The 19,783-nt window shown below is 46.9% G+C and overlaps 1 protein-coding gene across 1 annotated transcript in view; it reads left to right on the top strand.

Annotated features, from left to right (window-relative positions):
- The first annotated feature begins 261 nt into the window (after positions 1-261).
- VAV1 (vav guanine nucleotide exchange factor 1) overlaps positions 262-19,783 on the top strand; it is a 39,650-nt gene continuing 20,128 nt past the window's right edge. Inside the window, exons 1-8 of the mRNA XM_027850968.1 lie at positions 262-572; positions 12,983-13,099; positions 14,087-14,145; positions 14,493-14,561; positions 14,829-14,937; positions 15,038-15,133; positions 15,217-15,285; positions 19,304-19,407. Of these exons, the coding sequence (XP_027706769.1) occupies positions 369-572; positions 12,983-13,099; positions 14,087-14,145; positions 14,493-14,561; positions 14,829-14,937; positions 15,038-15,133; positions 15,217-15,285; positions 19,304-19,407 (827 nt within the window). The 5' untranslated portion in view covers positions 262-368. The remainder of the gene's footprint in view (positions 573-12,982; positions 13,100-14,086; positions 14,146-14,492; positions 14,562-14,828; positions 14,938-15,037; positions 15,134-15,216; positions 15,286-19,303; positions 19,408-19,783) is intronic.

The following is a 19,783-nucleotide window of genomic DNA, read 5'->3' as shown; positions in this document are numbered from 1 at the left end:
AGGTAATTGAGGCTGAGAAGAGACTAGGCCAAGATCAGAGGGGCAGAGGTAGGGCTGGGGCCCAGGCTGCTGACTTTGGTGTCCCGTTCCATTTTTTCCAGGCTTCCTGGAGGAGGTGAGACTGGAACTGAGGCTTGAAGGACAAGGGATGGAGTGACCAGGTGCTCAGGGCTCCTCCTTCTCCTCTGGGGGTGCTCCCCCCCCTTCATGCCCCCAGGCCCCTCCTCCAGGAGTTAACATCTTTGTAACTGGCAGAGAAGAGGAAGTGGTACTCTAGGCCTCAGAGAGTGAGTGGCGTCGGCAACAGTGGCGGTGAGACTGGCAGGCTGGGCCTTGGGGTCTGCCTGGGCCAGGTTGGGGGGGCCACCATGGAGTTGTGGCGCCAGTGTGCCCACTGGCTTATCCAGTGTCGGGTGCTGCCCCCCAACCACCGAGTGACGTGGGAAGGGGCCCAGGTCTGTGAGCTTGCTCAGGCCCTCCGTGATGGCGTCCTCCTATGTCAGCTGCTCAACAATCTACTGCCCCATGCGGTCAACCTTCGAGAGATCAACCTGCGCCCCCAAATGTCCCAGGTGAGTTCTGACCACTATGCTGGGGGCCCCCAGTCAGCACAAAGGAACCTGAGGATCCAGGCCAGAGAGAGCTGGGGACTCAAAGATGCTAGGCTTGTACCCTAGGCTAGGGCAGCGTCTAGCTGGACGTTTACAGTCTCAGAAACTTCAGGTCATGGCTGGGCCTGGGTATGCCCTAATCAGGATTCGTAGCCCAGCTAGGACTGGAGTTCCAAGCTACAGGACCTATGGCCTTAAAGTCTCTTTCCTCCAATGAAATATCCTGAAGGGCATAACTTGATTTAGCCCCACTCAGAGCTGAAGTCTCCATGTCTGGGGTGGGGGGAGGTGGTGGTGTTTGGATTGGGGAGAGGGACCTAGAGGTTTGGTTGGGGTCACATAGGGTATTGAAGACCCTATAGTAAGGGGAAGAGTTGGAGGATGGGATGGAAATCGTTGTGGTATACATGGGGGGAGGCTTGAGAGGAAAGGGGTACTGGGGATGGGGAGGGATAGTGTTATCGACCAAAGGGTTTCAGATTGCTGAATTTGGAACCAGAAGTCCTGAGTTCAAATCCCAGCTTGGCCATTTACTAACTGTATGACCTTGGGCAAGCCATTTCCCTCTCTGGATCTTAGTTTCCACCTGTAAGGTGTTCAATGGCCTGCATGGTCCCCTACAGCTCTGAATTCTATTAGAACTACTAATCTGTATAGGTTGGAATCCCCCATAGTTGGGGATTCTGGGTGGAGGCTCATGGGGTTGAAGCCCCCACAGTTAAGGTTAGCGGAACTGAGGGTGGGGATGGAGGGTGATGAACCCCACTTGGCAAGTGGGGGACGGCATAGGAGGCTGCAGTTCCCCTTCCCTACAGGGGCATCCTCATTGGGTTTACTCAGGACCCTTATCCCTGGGTCCCTGCCACCCCCACCCCATCCCTGCATATACACTTAATCCCCCAGAAGCCTGCCTGTGGTCCTTCCCAGATCAGGTGATTGGGCTTAGGCCCAGGAAGGAGGTCATTGTATCCCCAGGACTTTTGTTGTCCCTACAAGGCTCTCCCCCAGTTCTGTCCGCCTTTTCCCTTGGGCCCCTTCTTTCCCAGGCTGCCCCAGACTCTTCCTTCCTCTTCCCCTTTCTCCCCAGCAGCTTCCTGCCCCAGCCTCCAGGAAGGCTCTGAGTTTAAGGAAGGGCCCCTCTGGGGGGGTGAAGGGATCAGATGTGCCTCATTTGCTCGGCCCACTCTTGGCTCCCAAGAAGGGAGGATGGGAGCCTGGACACCTGAGTTTTCTCCTGAGGTCTTAGCCTTAGGGTTGAGGCCTAACTCCCAGGTTGCTTTAAGTTTCCTACTCTACCCTGAGGGCCTTTGGGGCTAGCGAGTAACCCAAAAGCAATGAGTACAAGTAACAAAGAGACTTTAGGGTTTGATCTCAGAAAAAATAAACAAACAACTTCCTAACAACAAGAATTGTCCCCAAGTGGAATGGATGCCTCAAGAAATAGTGGGTTCCTTCTCCTTTGAGCTCTTCAAACGAATGGAGGCTATTGTTTATTTTAATGGGGATCTCCTTTGTGTGGGGGTTGGACAGTAGGGCTGCCGAACTCCCTTCCAACCCTCAGATTCTATGATTCTGTGAGCCCCCTCCCCTTCCTCTGGGCTCCTCAGGCTACTTCCCCTTGGCTTTTATGAGGACCCCACTGCTTTTTACCCCTCCTGCTGGTGAGGGAAGGCAGTCTGGCTTCTCTAGGGGAGGACAGTAGTCTCCAGAAGTGAGGAGGTTACATTACGGCTTCTTCCCAGAGGGAGCTGCAGGTGCTGAGTTCCCCATAAGTTAGGTCTTACCAAGAAGACATGGGCCCTATCTCCATGTAGGCCTTATCTTCCAGGGTTCCAAACTCTGAGGGTGGGGGATGGGGAGGAAGACACAGGAAGAGAAGTTAGAATGACCCCAACAGTGGTGGTGGGAAAAAGAGGTGCCGAGGGAGTCATCTGGACGGGCTTCCTGGAGAAGGAGATGAAGTGCTGGCTGAGTGAAAAAAAGGAAGTGAATGATCAAGAGAGTGAGACCAGAGATGAGCCTTGAGGGTCGATGGGGTTTTCCCAGGCTTGGTGATGGGTTAGTCTGGGACAGGATGGTTGCTAGTTCCTCTGTCCTTCCTCTTCTCTCTGTTCTTCCTCCTCTAGTCTCACTCTGGACACTCAGGGCCTTGAGAAGACCATTCATTGGGTGTTGAACTAGAAGATGTGGCTTTGAATTGTGTGATCCTGGGGAAATTATTTGCCCTCTCTGGGTCTCCATAAGGGAAGGGATTGGATGTTAGATGATGTCTCAGGTGCCTTTTTGTTCTCTCCCCCAATTTCCTTGGAGTATCAGAGGTAGGGGCTAGATTTCTGGCAACAGCCTCTTCCCCTCTCCCTTCCCCCCCCCCCCCCCCCCCCCCCCCCCGGGATGCCTGGGGTGTGCTGTAGAGAGACTGGGCAGGTGCTGATTTGCATTCATTTGCGTATCATTTGCATACAACTCCTTTTGTCTAAGCCGGATGGGAAAAGAACTTCTTTTCAGCTTCCAACCGTCCCCTCCCCCAGCTCTGGTCTATCTGTGGGGACCAGGGTCCAGAAGGGCAGAAGACGGGGAGTGGAGAGGCTTGAGCCAAGCCAAGCTTCAGCCACCATAGATTCAGAGCTAGAGATCACCTCGTTCAGCTCTTCCATTTATATGTAATAAAACTGGGGCCGAGAGCAATTCAACCACGGGCCTTTGCCCATCAGTAAATGGCGGAGTTGGGATTTGAATCTGGGTCCTCTGTCTCCAGATCTAGTAGCATGCTACCTTTCCATGGTGCCTCCAGTCAGCAGACCTTCTGGGTGCCCTTGGTGAGGCCAAGACCTTCTTCACCATATCCTTGAGAGTGCCCTGGGCAGGGTACTCTTTAGGGAGAAGATGGGAGGCCTGGGATCTGCCCTTGGGTTTCCCAGTGATACTTGGCCTGGGAAGAGATGGGATCAGTATGAGGGACCCATGCAGTCAAAGGTGGAGGGACTCGGGAGGCAGAGCTTGACTGGGACTGAACAGGTCTGAAAGGTTTCCCGGAATGGTATGATCGAATGTGGTCTCTCAGACCTTAGAAAGGTGATTGCTTGCTTATACAGGCAGCTGGGTGGTGCAGTGGATAGAGTCCAGGAGCTGGAGGCACGAAGGCCTGAATTCAGATCTCATCTCAGACACTAGCTGTGTGATCCTGAACGAGTTGCTTTAGCCACTGTGCCCCGGTAATGGGGACAATAAAACCACCTTCCTCAGAGCTGTTTGTAAGGATCAAATGAATTAATATACAGAAAGTGCTTTGCAAACCTTAAAGTGTTAAATAAATGTTAACTGTGATTATTGCAGTGGAGACAAGAAGGGAGAGAGGACAGACCCTTAGGCGGTTGTTATAATAGTCTGGGGTAGAAGTAATGAGGGCCTGGATTAGAGGGGAGGCAGTGAGTGTGGAGAAGAGGGGAGTGATTCAAGAGATACGGTTTGGGGGGAAAGAGGAAGAGGCTGCTTCAGGGCAGCAGCAGGATCCAGTGGTAACAGTGCTAATGTAGAGTTTGAAGATATGGGTTCAAGTCCTGCCTCCCATTATAGGACCCTTTTGGTTTAATTATCTCACTGGTCCTTTCTAGCTCTAAATCCTATGATTTGATCTATAGTTTCAACCTGTGACCAGGGAAGATGAATTTGTATGACAGAGATGGGGAAGTCAGGAGGAGATTCTGTGCCAGATGGACCCTGACCCATGTCATCTTCTGGTGAATGGAGGAGGACCAAGATGGTTCCAAAGAGGCCCCACCAGCACCAGAGTAATGAAAGCAACTTTCTTTCCTATAGCATGTTAGGGTTTACAATGCACTTTCCCTGCAATAACCCCATGAGGGTAGTTGTAGAGGTATTATTACGCCATTTTAAAAAATTATGCCATTTTATAGATGAAACAGCTGAGGCTTGGAGAAATAAAGTAAATTTTCTGAAGTCATATAGCCAGGAACATTCCCCTATTGCTGCAAAGGCAGTGGTTCTCAAAGGTGTGCCTTGAGTTTCTCTGGGTGTATCTTGAAATCCCAAGCCCCTCCCCCCCACTTCTTGCCTTGACCTTGGGAGGGTCACAGTAGTGCCATTATCCTGCACAAACTCACCTCCTTCCCTGGGGAAGTGAAGAAGAGGATGAAGAGATGAAAGAGGGAAAGTAGTGGTGGTGGAATCCCAAGGCCTAGACAATGGGTCTGGAGACTCAGCTGCCTGGGAAGATTTCTTTGTTGCTAACTTGCTCATTCAATATACCTTGATTGCTGTAAGAGAAGAATACTGTGCTGTGAGGGGAGAAAAAAAAGGATGAGAACCACTGGCCTAAGATATGGTCAGTGTAGCTAATGTTCACACCCAGGAAAACAGAGCAGTGAGGCAGGGTTGGGTGGGGGGAGTGTCAACCATCTGAATTCTCAGCAAGACTAAATGAGGGGGATGGCAGATTAGGGATGTGAGTCTCAGTGCTGAAGCTCTGAGGAAGTATTTAATGCAAGCACAGGATTTAGATCTGGAAGGGACCCTTAGAGATCATATAAACCAGTCTCCTAATTTCACAAATGTCAAAACTGAGGCCGAGAGATAAATTGACTTGTTTAAACTCACATATAGAGTGGGCAACAGAGCCAAAATTCAAACCCAGGTCCTCTGATTCCAAGGATTATTACCTGTAGGCACTTTGAAAAGAAAGAAGTGATCATTAGGAGCTGCTGTGGGTTCACTAAGATCTCATGGCAGAACAGCCAAACCTTTTTTAGTTTGTTAGTTTGTTCTTTGTTTTATTGACTGGAAGAGAGTACTAGACTGACAGAACAGGGGAATGCCATAGACATAGTTTTCCTAGATTTCAAGCAAAGCATTGCAGAGTACCTCATGATATTCCTGGTCAGATGGATAGAGAGATACAGATAGTTGAATTTGGAACTGATTGAAGAACTGGACTCCAGGAGGGGCAGTTTCCAGGAGGGAGGTCTCTCATGGTTGTGTCCCAGGGAGGATGATGATTATGATTCTAATTGGCCTTTCTAGTTGGCAAAATGCTCTATGTAACAATAACTTTGTGAGATTGATAGTTCAGGCATTATTATCGCCCTCTTGAAGAAAGATGGGGAAACTGAGGCACAGGAAGATCATGTCACTTGCCCAAGATTACACAGCTAGGAAGTGGTAGAGATGCAATACAAGTCCAGGTCTCCTGACTCTGAATCATGTGTTTTCCACACTGAACCACAGCTACTTGTCTGCCTTTGACCTGTGCTGGTCAGTGGTGTGGTTTGCTCTTGTTTTTGGAATCAGTGAAGGCACAAGGCCTAGAAGGACGGCTTCTCAAATTTGTAGATCTCAGCAAGTTGGGAGGAAAAGCTAACTCTGTGGATAAGAGAGTTGGCCTGTTGAAATATTAGAGGGTGAATGGCTGAAGATCTTTAAATTTCTGAAAAACTACCAGGAGAGAGAGAAATTTGTGTCCCCTCACCGGTCCTGTCCTGGACTGGGGAAGATTATTTATTCTGCTTTGTGCTGAAGAGACAATGAGAGTCAGTGAGGAAAAATTGGAGGAGGTAGATAGATTTTCACTGGCTAGCTAAAAGAGTTTCCTAAAAACATTTCATTTATTAAACTCCTACTGTTTTCTAGGCAGGGTGCTTGGTGTCTTTGGATTCAAAGATAAAACCAATATAATCTCTGTCTGCCTTCATGGAGCTCATTTTTTTTGTTTTGTTTTTTTCTTCTCGAGGTAATTGGGATTAAGTGACTTGTCCAGAGTCATACAGCTAGTACGTGTTATGTGTCTGAGGCCGCAATTGAACTCAGGGCCTCCCAACTCCAGGGCCAGTTCTCTATCCACCGAGCCACCTAGCTGCTCCCCCATCTTTTTTTTTTATTTTTGTGAGTGGAAGTCATGTTTCATTGGGGTTGAGGAAATCAGCGTGTTCACAGATGTGTAGCTACAAAGGAATTGAAGAGTCGGAGAAGAAGCGCTGGTGGATTAAGAAAAGTCTCTTGCAGGATGTGGTACTGGAGCTAAACCCAAGGGGAGAACATTCTAGACTTGGGGCATGGCCTGGGCAAAGGTAGGAAAGATGGAGAGATCACAAATGGGGGAATCAAGTGGACAGTTTGGCTGGAATGGAATGTTTAAGAGGGACGGTAATGTAGGATCATGGTATGCTGTTTCAGAGCTGGGAGGGACCTCAGAGTTTGTCTGGTGAAAGTCCAGTCTTTCTCAATTTATAATCTAGAAAATCAAACCCAGGGAGATGAAGTCACATGCCCAAGGCCCGAGAGAAAGGATCTGACTCCTGAGATAGTACTTTTTCTCCTAGACCAAATGGTTTTCAAACTTTTTGATCTCAGGATCCTTTTAGACTTTTAAAAACTAGTAAATTAAATGATTAAAGAACTTTTGTTTATGTTGTGGGTTATGTCTATTAATATTTGCTGTATTAAGAAATAAAGCTGATCAATTAAATATTTATTTATTAGCTCATTTAAAATAGCAATGATGAACCCATTATACATCAACAGAAATAACATCTTCTTAATGAAAATATAACTGTATTTTCTAAAACAAAAAATACTAGGGAGAAAGGGAGCACAGACTTTTATAGTGCCTACTACGTGCCAGGTGTTGTACTAAGCACTTTTTACAAATATCTCATTTGATCTCACAACAACCTTGGGAGGTAGGTGCTATTATTATTCTCATTTTACAGATGAGGAAACTGAGGCAGGCAGAGGTTAAATGACTCAATCAGGGTCACACAGCTAGTAAATGTCTATTATGAGGCCATACCTGAACTCAGGTCTTCCTGACCCCAGTTCTAGCCCTTCATCTGCTGTACCCACTAGCTGCCTTCGGAAGAAGAGTGGCATCATTTGACATATTTTTGCAAATCTCTTTAATGTCTGAAAATAGAAAAAAAAAACTGGATTCTTACCTCTGCTTCTGCATTCAATCTGTTGCAATATGTTGTTTTGGTTGAGGTAAATGTAGAAAATCTGGCCTCACACAGATAAGTATTGGATAAGGGAGAGTATTTTAATAAATTAAAAACCATCTTAGTATTTTTATGAAAATTGTTTTGGACCATCTGAAATGGCCCCTAGAGATCCCTGGACCATGCTTGGAGAACCTAAACTATACCATGCATAGAATTAGCCACGAAAAATTGACTGGAGCCAGATTACAAAGGGCTCTAACTGTTGGAGAGAGGAGTTAGCATTTTATCCTGAAGGCAATAGGGAGGTGTTGAAACTTCTTGAGAAGACCTGAACTTTAGGAATATCTCTCTGTAGGGAGGCAATCTGGTCTAGTGAAAGGATCCTTGGACCTGGAATAAGGAGATTTAGTGACTGCTATTTTCTTTTCTTTTCTTTTTTTTTTTTTTTTTTGGCTAGGTAATGGGGTTAAGTGACTTGCCCAGGGTCACACAGCTAGTGAGTGTTATGTGTCTGAGGCTGGATTTGAATGCAGGTCCTCCTGACTCCAGGGCCAGTGCTCTATCCACTGTGCCACCTAGCTGCCCCTGCTATTTTCTAACTCTGTGACTCTGAGCCTTCCAATTGTTATTAATCTTTCCCTTCTGAAATGATTTTGTTTTTTTAAAAATAAATTTTTATTGATGTCTTTCATTTTTTACATCACCTAAATTGTCCCTCATATCCCCTTTCTCTCCACCTCTCAGAGAGCCATCGTGTATAACAAAGAATTTAGTTTAAAAGAGAAAAAAGAAAGAAGAGGGAAAAAACAAGAAAACCAATTGATACACCAAAAAAAAAAATCTGACTCTTTATATATATTCTCATGCATCCATGAACCCCCCACCTCTGCAAAGGAGTATAAGGAAATACCTTCTCATAGCCCTTCTTTGGAGCCAACTTCATTCTTTGCTGCACCACTGAAATTATTTTCTCTATATTTTTGTATTTATTGGTCAGGATCCAATCCTAGTAGAACGTAAGCTTTCAGTCAGTAACTACATTTTTGTGAAATCTATTCCCAGTACCTACAACAATACCTATTACCTCATCTGATTGAACTGAATTGATTTAGGACAAGGCTTTGTTGAGCCTCAGTTTCCCCATATGCAAAACAGGGATACCAATACTCATACAAAGTTATTGTGATGTACGTGCTATACTAATATTATTATCATAATATCATCAGTAGTTAAGATGGATGGAACTGCCTTTGGAGTTAATGAGATCCCCAACATGGGAGGTGTCCAAGCAGAAGGTGGATGCTTCCCATCCAGGAAGGCTGTAGGGGGGATTCCTGCATTGGGGAAGAAGGTTGGACCTGGGATCCCTGGGGTCCTTGAGAGCTCAGAGATTCTAGGATTCTTTAAGGGGCTAATTTTGCTGAAACACGAGTTAGTGAGGTGAAAGAATGTAGGACCATGGCACTGCAGATTTAGAGCGTGGCATCCAGGACTGAGGCTAGCATGATGCACAGCACACATGAGCTCTCTGGTCAGGCTCTGTCTGTGGCTTCAGAGGGAGACAGCAGCTGCAGGGGGTTTGGAGGCGGAAAGGGGCCTCCCCCCCTAGGCAGGGCCTATTCTGGGCTGTCATTTCCTGTTTCCGGCCTTGTTCCCAAGGGCGGTGGTTGGTGGGGAGTGAATGGGCACCCTCCCCCCCAATCCCCCTAGGTTTGAGCCACATTCTCCCGGTCAGGTCTCCTCTTTCCACAGCCCAGAGCTGAAGCCTGCCTGGAGTAGGCAGCTGGGCCCGGATAGGAAGATGGTTTTTCCTCTTTCACCCCCTTGTGGGATCTGGGTTCTGAGGTTCCTCCCACCTTACCCTGGTAGAGTTAGTGAGAATGTCCTCTCTGCTGTCTAACCCAGGTCCCTGCCGCTGCCCTCCCGGAGCCCTGGGACTTGGGCCATGGGTCATAGTTCCCTGGTCATAGGGCTAAGGACAACCATCACTAGGCCTTTGACCATCAGCTGATCTTCCAGAGGTCAAGGAGGAACTTCCCCATTCCCTCTCCTCCTCTCTTCTCCTCAATCCTCTGTCCTCTCCCCTCTCCTCTCCTGTCCTCCCCTCTCCTGTCCTTCTCTCTCCTCTCCTCCTCTCCTCCCCTCCCCTCTCTTCTCCTGTCCTCTCCTCTTCCCTCCCCCTCCCCTCTCTCCCTCTCCTCCCCTCTCCTCCTCTCCTCTTTCCTCCCCCTCTCCTCTCCTGTCCTCTCCTCTCTTCCTCTAATCCCTACGATTTGGGAGGCTGAGGCTGGTGGATCACTTGAGTTAGGGAGTTCTGAGATATAACAGGGCTAAAGGTGACCCGATGTCCATGCTAAGAATGGTACCAATATGGGGAGTCCCTGGGAATCGGGACTACCAGGCTGTCTAAGGAGGGGCTGCCCTGCCCAGGTTCCTGTTCTGGTCAGGGGTGACACTGCACTGTGAGTGGCCACTTCGCTTCAAGCCCGGGTGAGATGGGTAGACCTAGTCTTCCTTCTGCTCTCCCTCCTGATAAGAACCTAATAATAATAACTAACATTATACAGTGTCTACTATGTTCCAGGTGCTTTATAAATATTATCCTCCCCTCACAACAACCCTGTGAAATAGACTCTTTTATTATCCCCATTTTTACAGATGAGAAACCTGAGGCAATGAGAGGTTTAGGGACTTTCCCAGGGCCACACAGCTCAGGCTGGATTTGGACTCAAGTCTTCTTGACTCCAGGCCAGCCTCTAAATGCACTGTGGCTCTGAGGTTACAGGCTCAAAAAAGAAACAGTCTTTGACCTCCAGAAGCTCAGACTGTATCTGCAGAAATAACACAAAGACATATAAACATACCCGTTTTTTTCCTACATCATTGGTAAGAGAACTCCCAGGGAGGGGACAATTGTTTCAAGCCTTTAATGTCACATTAGTCATCTGAGCCCCCCTCCCCAGACCAGGGTGTGGCAGAAGGTTGGGGACGTACTGAAGCCAATTCCAACCCACCCCACAAGAGGGATCATTTTTGGAAATCTAAAAATGATAAAAATCAGGGCTTGCTGTAATCATTTAGACTTAAGAAAGGAAAGGGAAAAGCATTAATGAAGCAGACCGCTCTGATAGTGAACAGATCATATTGCCTCTCCTCTAAATACATTAAAAAATACAATGGGGGTGCTCCCCCTTCCTGGGGGATGATCAGGAAGGGCACGGAGGTGGTGGCAAATGTGTGGAGCTTTAAAGAGACAAAGGGAAGGGAAGGAGGGAAGGTGGCCAGGTGAAAGGAGATGGAATGTTTCATGGTCAAGTGAGTGAAGAGTAATATAAATAAATTAGGAAAGGTACGTTGGATTTAGGTTGTGAAGAGCTTCAAATGCCAAACAGGAATCTGTATTTGATTCCACAGGAAATAGGGAGGTACTGAAATTTCTTGATCAGGGCAATGACGTGGTCAGATTTATGGGTTTGGTTTTTTTTTTTTGTTTGCTTTGTTTTTTTTTGTTTTTGTTTTTTTGCTTTTTGGTGAGGCAATCAGGGTTAAGTGAGTTGCCCAGGGTCACACAGCTAAGTGTCAGGTGTCTGAGGCCAGATTTGAACTCAGTTCCTCCTGACTCCGAGGACGGAGCTCTATCCACTGCACTACCTAGCTTCCCCCAGACTTGTGTTTTAAGAAGCAATTGGAAGTGAGAAGTCTGATGAGGAGGCTGTCACCATAGTCCAAGTGAGAGGGAACGAGGGCTTTACACAGAGAGGTGAGAGATGCTAGGGAGGCAGAATTTGGCAACTGTCCGGATTTGGGAGGGAGGGAAGAGTCAAGGATGATTCAGAGGTGCTTGAGAGCTGGCCAGCCAGAGTTCTTAAAAGGTCACCACCTGAGACCCTTGATCCGTGGAGCCTTTTCCCCTGAAATATTATTTTAAAAATTATCTTTTTAAAATTGTTTTTTATCTTCTATGATACAAGATAAAAAACAATTTTAAAAAGATAATTTTTATCTTTTTAAATATCTTTAGATATTCAGAACAGAAAAGAGGGCTGTATGTGAACCTATCTGTGCTACATTGTGTGTTTTTTATTTTGTTCTTTTTTTTTTCCCTAGGCAATTGGGGTTAAGTGACTTGCCCAAGGTCACACAGCTAGTAAATGTCAAGTGTTTGGTCTGAGGCCGGATTTGAACTCAGGTCCTCCTGACTTCAGGGCCGGTGCTCTGCCCCATTGTCTGTTTTTTAAAGAAAGCATATGTTAAGGCCTATATCAGTCAGCTAGGTGGTCCAATGGATAGAATGTTGGGACTGGATTCGGGAAGACCTGAGTTCAAATTCAGCCTCAGACACCTAATAGCCGTGTGATTCTTGGAAAAGTCATTTTAACCTTCCTTTATCTCAGTTTCTTCAACTGTAAAATGGGGATAGTAAAAGCACCTACCTCTATGGGTTGTTTTGAGGATCAAATGAGATCGTATTTGTAACTGACTTAGCACAATGCCTGGCACATAGAAAAACAATAAATGCTAGCTCTTATTATTGTTATTAAGTTGAGCACAATAATAACAAAACTGCCATGCTTGTCTACCTCCTTCTGCTTTCTTTGGAACATTTTTGTTTCATTGTCCTTTCATTTCTTCTTTTTTTGTGCATCATTGTCGCTAACTACCAGCTCCACCTCCCCCCAACCCTTTCGATGTTCTCCCTCATAACAAATAAATACGCTCATGCAAAACAAGCCCCCACATTGACCAAAAATGTCTGCCCTTTTCTGTCCCTCTAACCCCCCCATCACCTTTCTATCAAGAGATGGTGCATGCTTCCTCCATGGGTCCTTGCATGAGCCTTCTTTGAGCATTGCATGGTCCCAGTTCTGGAGTTTCAAAAATAAAATTTTTTGTCTACCTTTGCATTATTATTATTATTTTTTTTGGTGAGGCAATTAGGGTTAAGTGACTCGCTCAGGGTCACACAGCTAGTAAGTGTCAAGAATCTGGTCTAAGACCAGATTTGAAGTCAGGTCCTCCTGAATTCAGGGTTGGTGCTCTACACCTTTGCATTACTGCAGTCATTGTATGAATTATCTTGGTTCTGCTCACTTCTTGGTGACATTCCATAGTGTCTTCCTAGGTTCCTCTGCATCTCACCTTTCCGTTGTTTCTTAGAGCACAATGATACTCTGTTTCATTCAGATGCTAGAATTTGCTTAGCCTTTCCCCAACTGATGGGCACCAGCTTTGCTTCCAGTTCTTTGCCATAGTTTAAAACACTGTTGTGAATATTGTGCATATGGGCCAAGATCTTGCTGCCCCAGTGCTAGGGAAGGAGCCTTGTTACTAAGCTTTGGGTGGGATGGAAAGGGTGGGGGGTGGTGTGGCGCTCAGGGCCTGTTTCCACCCATCCGCTTTACTATTCTCTCTCTCTTCCAGTTCCTTTGCCTCAAGAACATTCGCACCTTCCTGTTGGCCTGCTGTGAGAAGTTTGGCCTTCACAGAAGCCAGCTGTTTGAGGTCTTTGACCTTTTTGATGTGCAGGACTTTGGGAAGGTCAGTCCTTTGAACATCTGACCCTTCCTGTCCTGACCTTGGGCCCCACAGTCCTTTCTCTAGGACCAAGAGGGATGAGCCAATTGGAAGCTTGGGTACTAGTACCCAGGATTTAGAGCTAGAAGGGATATCAGAACCCATCTAAAATCACTGATGTTGACCGCTCCCCACCTCCTCCAAGTGAAATTTCACCGTCCCAAAGTTTGAAAGAAACTGACCAATGTATATGTGTACGGGGTGGAGAGTGGCCAAAGGAGCAGGATGGCTGAGTAGAGAAGTTGAATTGCATAAATTTCAAGTCCACTTACTATGTATGAGTGGAGAAAGCCTGGTCTGAGGCATGGTGGGGATTTACATAGGAAAGAGAAAACAGAGATCCTTAATTTAGTTGAGGAGAAGTGGGAAGTGGGAGAAAAAGAAGTCACTGATTAAATGAATTGGAAGGATCTGGTAAAAGCAACTCTTGGTAAAGGAGGCATCAGAGACTTGGAGGGGTGGGTTTGAGAGAGAGGGATTCAGTTAGACAGGGCTTGGGCGGGAGGTCTTTGAGTGAGGGTCTTCAGGACTTGTCAGGAAAGGAGGAAGAGAGAAAAGGTGGGCACTGGTACTCCTTGCACAGGAATGCTGGACCTTAGGAGTGGAGATGCAAATTATATGGCTCCAGGGTTTTTGCAACTATGTCTACTGGTGAAAAGTTAATGAATAACTGGCTTGGGGACTCTAGGAGTCCTGAGGCCTTAGAACCTAGAAATCCTGGATTTCCCAGTTTCATAGAGTTTTAAAACCCCAGGATCCTAGACTCTTAGAAATCTACAACTCTAGCAAATTCTGGGATCTAGAAAGATCAGAATACTGGACAGTTGAAACTAAGGTTCTAGGGGAGCCCAGGCTTAAGTGTTTATCAGAATTCATGGTGCTCATGCTAGGGGTGGTTATCTGGCTGGGCTTATCTTGATACCCATTTCTGAGTTTTTTCCCCATGTCCAGGTCATCTACACCTTGTCAGCTCTGTCATGGACAACAATTGCCCAGAACAAGGGGATCATGTGAGTTCAATCATTTTTTCTTGCACATGGTAGCCTCAGGCCCTGTGTTTCTAACCCCCTCCTCTTGCCCCCCCTCCCTCCCATCACCTAGACCCTCCAATTTTGGCCCTCTGGCTGCCCTCCTGTAGTGGAGACTAATGCATATACAGGTTTTGTTTTTTGTTTGTTTGTTTTGGGGTGTTTCTTTTTTTTTTTTAACCACACCTTATGATGCAGATAAATGTGAATAATGATGATAATGTAGCCAGAACATGCAGAAGTCCCTGGGATGGGGACAGAACATCAGCTCACTGCTCAAGGAATGTACCACAGCCTTCTCTTCCTAGCTCTGCCTCTCTCCTCCCTAGGCCCTTCCCCACAAATGAAGACAACCTTGGGGATGAGGACATCTACAGTGGACTGTCGGATCAGATCGAGTGAGTGACCCCCGCTGAGAGATGGATCAGAAACCGGGGAGCTTTTCCAGCAGCTAGAGACTAGCCTTCTCACTATTCCTTGACAAAAAGAGGGAGAATAGGGATAGCTTTAGCCTCAGAGAGGCCACAGTAGGAAGGCATAGATAGAGCTGTTGGTAATCAAGGAAGGCTTCCAAGAAGTGGTGATTTGGTAGGCCACTGTAGTCCCTAGGCTTTGGGCACCAGAGGAGAGGGGTATTATGTATGATGAGCATGCCTTCCCCTAAGTGACACCGTGGAGGAAGATGAGGACCTGTACGACTGTGTGGAGAATGAGGAGGAAGAGGGAGATGAGATCTATGAAGACCTCATGCGGACAGAACCCACACCCATGCTGGTAAGTTAGGGGTGTGTGGTACTCTGTCCCGGGTATGGGAAGGGACTAATGAATGACCCCTGAAAGGACCTCCAAAATGTGCACCTCCTGTCTTTCTCAGCCAAAGATGACCGAGCTAGACAAGAAGATCTGTTGTCTCCGGGAGATCCAGCAGACAGAAGAGAAATATACCGACACACTCAGCTCTATCCAGCAGGTGGGCTCCTGGCCTGGGGTGGCCTGGCTCGGAGACCCTTTCCTCTTCTTCTAGCTCACTGCTGTCTCTTCTCCAACCTCCAGCACTTCCTGAAGCCGCTGCAACGGTTCCTAAGATCAGAAGACATTGAGATCATCTTCATCAACCTGGAGGTGAGCTTAACCAGCCCTTGTCTGAAGTCTTACCAGGGCTCTCCCCACTCCAACTTTTCTGGCCCATTTCCTTCATCCATTCACTTATTCACTCCTTCTACCCTTCATTCAGCATGGTAGAGTGTCCAGAATATCAGAGTCAGGAAGACCCAGGTTCAAATTCTGTCTCTGATGGACACTAACAGGCTGTATGACCCTGGGCAAGTCACTTAGGGTCTCTGAACCTCACTTAGCAATCTGTTCAATATAATACCTGTAATATCTACCTCACAGGGTCAAACCAAAATTTATTAAATAGCTACTATGTGGGGGCAGCTAAGTGGCATAGTGGGTAGAACACCAGCCCTGGAGTTAGAAGGACCTGAGTTAAGATCTGGCCTCAGATACTTACTAGCTGTGTGACCCTGTGCAAGTCACTTAACCCTGACTGCCTCAAAAAAAAAAAAAACCCTACTATGTGCCAGACATTGTGCTAAAGAAAGGCAGAAGACAGTGTCTGCTCTCAGATTGCTGACAGTCTTATGAGGGCAGAGAGACAACATGCAAACAACTATATATAAAGAGCATATGTACAGGATACATTGGATATAATCTCAGATTATACAACATTAACACGCTGCATTAATGTCACTTATTATTATTATTTAACAAGCAGTTATTAAGCACCTACTGTATGCAAGGCCCTGGGTTCAGCACCGGATCATTATGACACAGACTGAGTTCTGGAGGAATTTACTACAAGTTAATAGGGGCAGCAGGGGAGTGGAGAGAGTCAGCCACATAAATAGTTGTGATGTGGGTGCCAAGGAGGAGTTAAATAAAATGTTATGAGAAATGAGGAGGGAGGGATGGCTTTCACTTGTAGGAGTTGGAGGGTCAGGGGAGGCTTCAAGGAGAAGTTGGTACTTGGGCTAGCCTTGAAGGAAAGAAGGCTCTTCAGCAGAAAGTGATGGGAAGGGCGTCGTTCTAGGCCTGGGGAGCGGCATGAGTAAAGTCAGGGAGATGGGAGAGGAGACGATGAGATTGGGAGTGGAAAGGAATGAAGTTCTGATGGAGTGTGATGTATGTAAGAGAGGTTAGAAGAACCTAGAAGTTCTTGTGTGGTATAGTTGCCGCTGGGTCTGTTCTGGCAGCTGTGTGGAGGATGGCTAAGAGAAGTGGGAGGCTAGAAGCAGAGAGGCCAGTTAGGAGGCTATTGGAATGGTCCAAGGAAGAGGCAATCATCAGAGTAGTTATGGTGGGAATGGTGGCAGGGAGCAGATAGCAGAGAAGAGGAGTTAGACTCAATGGGACCCAGGGACTGTCCTGTTTGGATGTGGGGATTGAAGGCTAGGGAAGAGTCACAGATGACCCTGAGGCTTTTAGCCTGAGTGATTGGCAGTCTGGTGGTTCCTTCAACAGAATTAAGGGAGTCAAAAGGAGAGGGGAGGATGTAAAGGAGAAGATGATAGGTTCAGTTTTGGACATGTCAAGTGTGAAATGTCTGGATACCAGTGTGGCATAGTGGAAAGACTGCTGGATTAAAAGTCAGAGAATCTGGGTTCAAATCTCTGCTCTTCCACTAACTGCCTGTGTGACCTTGGCAAGTCGCCTGACTTCTCTGGGCCTTAGTTTCTCCATCTGTAAAATGAGGGGATTGGACTAGATGACATTGAAGACCCATTTTAATTCTAAATACACGATCTGATGGTCCCGTCTGGATGGATGGGTCTAGCAGGTTGGTGAAAACGGAAGGCTAGAGTTCAGGTGGAGGCTGGGGTGGAGATTGAGATGTGGGAATCGTTTGTGTAGAGTTACTGAACGGGGCCTAGGAAACAAATGAGAGGAGGAGGGCAGAGTGAGTAGCAGAAGGGAGAGAAGAGAGCCCAAGAAGGAAGGGGAAGGAAGGGGAGGAATGAGCACTCAAGAGATGGGGAAGACCTGGGGGCTGGGAACACGCAAGCCAAGCAAAAGGGATAGAGAAGATTGGAGCAGAACTGCAGAGAGACCCAAGAGGAGGATGAGAACAGAAAAGGACGGTTAGTTATCTTGTTTCTGCCTCTGGTTCCTTCTCTAAAGGGCTAAGTTCAGGGGTGGGGAACCTGTGGCTTTGAGGCCATGTGGCACCTTCTAGGTCCTTTTGACTGAGTCCAAGTTTTACAGAACAAGTCCTTTTATTACAGGGATTTGTTCTGTGAGGTTTGGATTCAGTCAAAGGGCGGCACTTGAGGACCTAGAGGGCCACATGTGGCTTGGAGGCCGAAGGCTTCCCACCTGTGGGTTAGGTTGTCCTTAGGGCTGGAGAAAGGATGCTCTGGGCTCAGAACCAGACCTCAGAGGGACACAGAAATTTTTTAATAGTAAGGCTACTGATGGTGAGCCAGGGAACCTATGACTTGGTCATCTATGTATGTGGTGTGTGTCTGTGTGCATGACTCTGTGTGTGTGTGTGTGTACGTGTGTATGTAGGTTCCTTTTGAGGGGTGTCACTTCAAAGTAACTATTGGTCTGAGCCTTATGGGATGGAAGGTTGCTGATGATTTTAGATTTAGATTTAATAAGCATTTTGTGCTAAGCATTTTACAAATATTATCTCATTTGATCCTGATGACAACCCTGGGAGGTAGTAGGTACTCTTATTACTCCCATTTTATAGATGATGAAACTGAGGCAAACAGCAGTTAAGTAACTTGCCCAAGGTTAAACAGCTAGTAAGTGACTGAGGCCAAATTTGAACTCAGGTCTTCCAGACTCCAAGTGAAGGGCTCTATCCACTGGGCCACCTAACTACCTTTAGTGATCTTTTCTGTACTGTATTTTACCTGTTCCTAAGCGAGCCCTCATACCTCAAGATCAGCCCCCTATCCCTTACCCATCCCCACATCTGTTTGTTGACATTTAAAGAAGATAAATGTAAAGTTCTCTAGCTGGGGTTCAAAAAGCAAATTGCTCAAGTACAGTTTATGTGAAAAGGACTTGGGTGTTTTAGTGAATGGCAAGCTCAATACAAATCAACATGGTGCCCCCTAAAACGGGTATTATATTTGCTTGCAATAAGAGAGGCACAGTGTCCAGAAGAAGGAGGATGTTGGTCCTACTCTGCTGTGCCTTGGTCTGATCACATCACATCTGGAATACTGGAATACCATTCTGGGTGCCTCATTTTAGGAGAGATACTAACAAGCCGGAATAAATCCAGAGGAAGGCCACGTCGGGACACCAGGCCATTTAGGGCGAATTGAGGAAATGGATACTGTAAGGTCATCATTGATTTGGGGTTGGAAGGGGAGGTCATTTAGTTCAAATCCTTCATTTTGTAGATGCAAAACTTGGGACTGGGCAGGGTAAATGCTTTGTGGTCATACGGGAGTAGGGGGCAGGTGTGAACCCTGGTTCTCTCACCCCTCTGAGTCCAAATTCAGTGTGCTCTCCAAGATATTTATCCTGGAGAAGAGAAGAGTGGAGACTGTGGGGAGGGAGACACAGAATAGCTGTCTTCAGGCATTTGAAGGCTGTTGTGGAGGAGGTCAAGCTCTCCCTGACCTCGGAGTGCTTTATGAAAATGAGATGTTGACTGCTGATGTTCTTAGTTATGCTTGGCCCCAAAGAGCAGAACTAGATGCAATGGGTGGAAGCTGCCCAGAGATCGATTAAGGTCTGATGTAGGGGAAAAACCCCAAATTCCTAACAGTCAGAACTCTTTCAAAGTGGAAGGTAGGAGGTGCCTCCATACGTGGGAGTCTTCAGAAGGAGCGGGGATGATCCACTGCAAGGAATGTTAGGAGGAGATTCTTCCTCCTGTGTGAGTTGGACCAGAGCCAGGTGGCAAACTCAAATAGAAATGGAGGCCACCAATCCATGCATAAGGATCCCTGCCAGCCATGTATGGACTTAGTTTTCAAATGGAATGTTATTTGTTTAATTACATTTTTATTTATTTTGTTAAATATTTCTCAATTACATTTTAATCTGGTGCCACATGCCTTGTGTTTGGTCCCTATTACCTCTGAGATTCTTTGATTCTCTATTTCCTGCTCAGGACCTTCTCAGTGTCCATTGCAGCTTCCTGAGGGACCTGAAGGAAGCACTTGCAGCCAGTGGTGCCCCAGACCTTTATCAGGTGTTCATCAACTATAAGGAAAGGTGAGGCTGGAAGGGGGAGGGGAGGTTAAATGAACTCCTGCTGCCCAAGCAGATGCTATGTGGCCTCCAGGGCCCCATACCCACCAGCCCCTGGGGGGCTGTAGAGCTGGGTTCCAGTCCTGACTCAACCACTGATTGGCCGTGTGGCTTTGGGTAAATCACTCCCCCGGGCTTCGACTTCCTCCACAGTCAAATGGGGGTACACCAAGACTGAATGGCCCTCTGGGGTTAGGGGAAGGGAGGCCCAGGCAGAGATACTGAAATTCCCTTGGGTTCTCAGGGGTGTGTTAGGGCCAATTCAGCTCTTGAGAGCTGATTGTTATACTTTCAGTGTAAGCTTTTACATTGAAAATTGACCAACATTACAAATGAGGGC

This window comes from Vombatus ursinus, unplaced genomic scaffold (assembly GCF_900497805.2).
Source record: "Vombatus ursinus unplaced genomic scaffold, bare-nosed wombat genome assembly UNPS02009173.1, whole genome shotgun sequence".
In the NCBI taxonomy this organism is placed as follows: Eukaryota; Metazoa; Chordata; class Mammalia; order Diprotodontia; family Vombatidae; genus Vombatus; species Vombatus ursinus.
The sequence above is the reverse complement of the archived record's forward strand: the minus strand, read 5'-3'. Positions and strand labels throughout refer to the sequence as shown.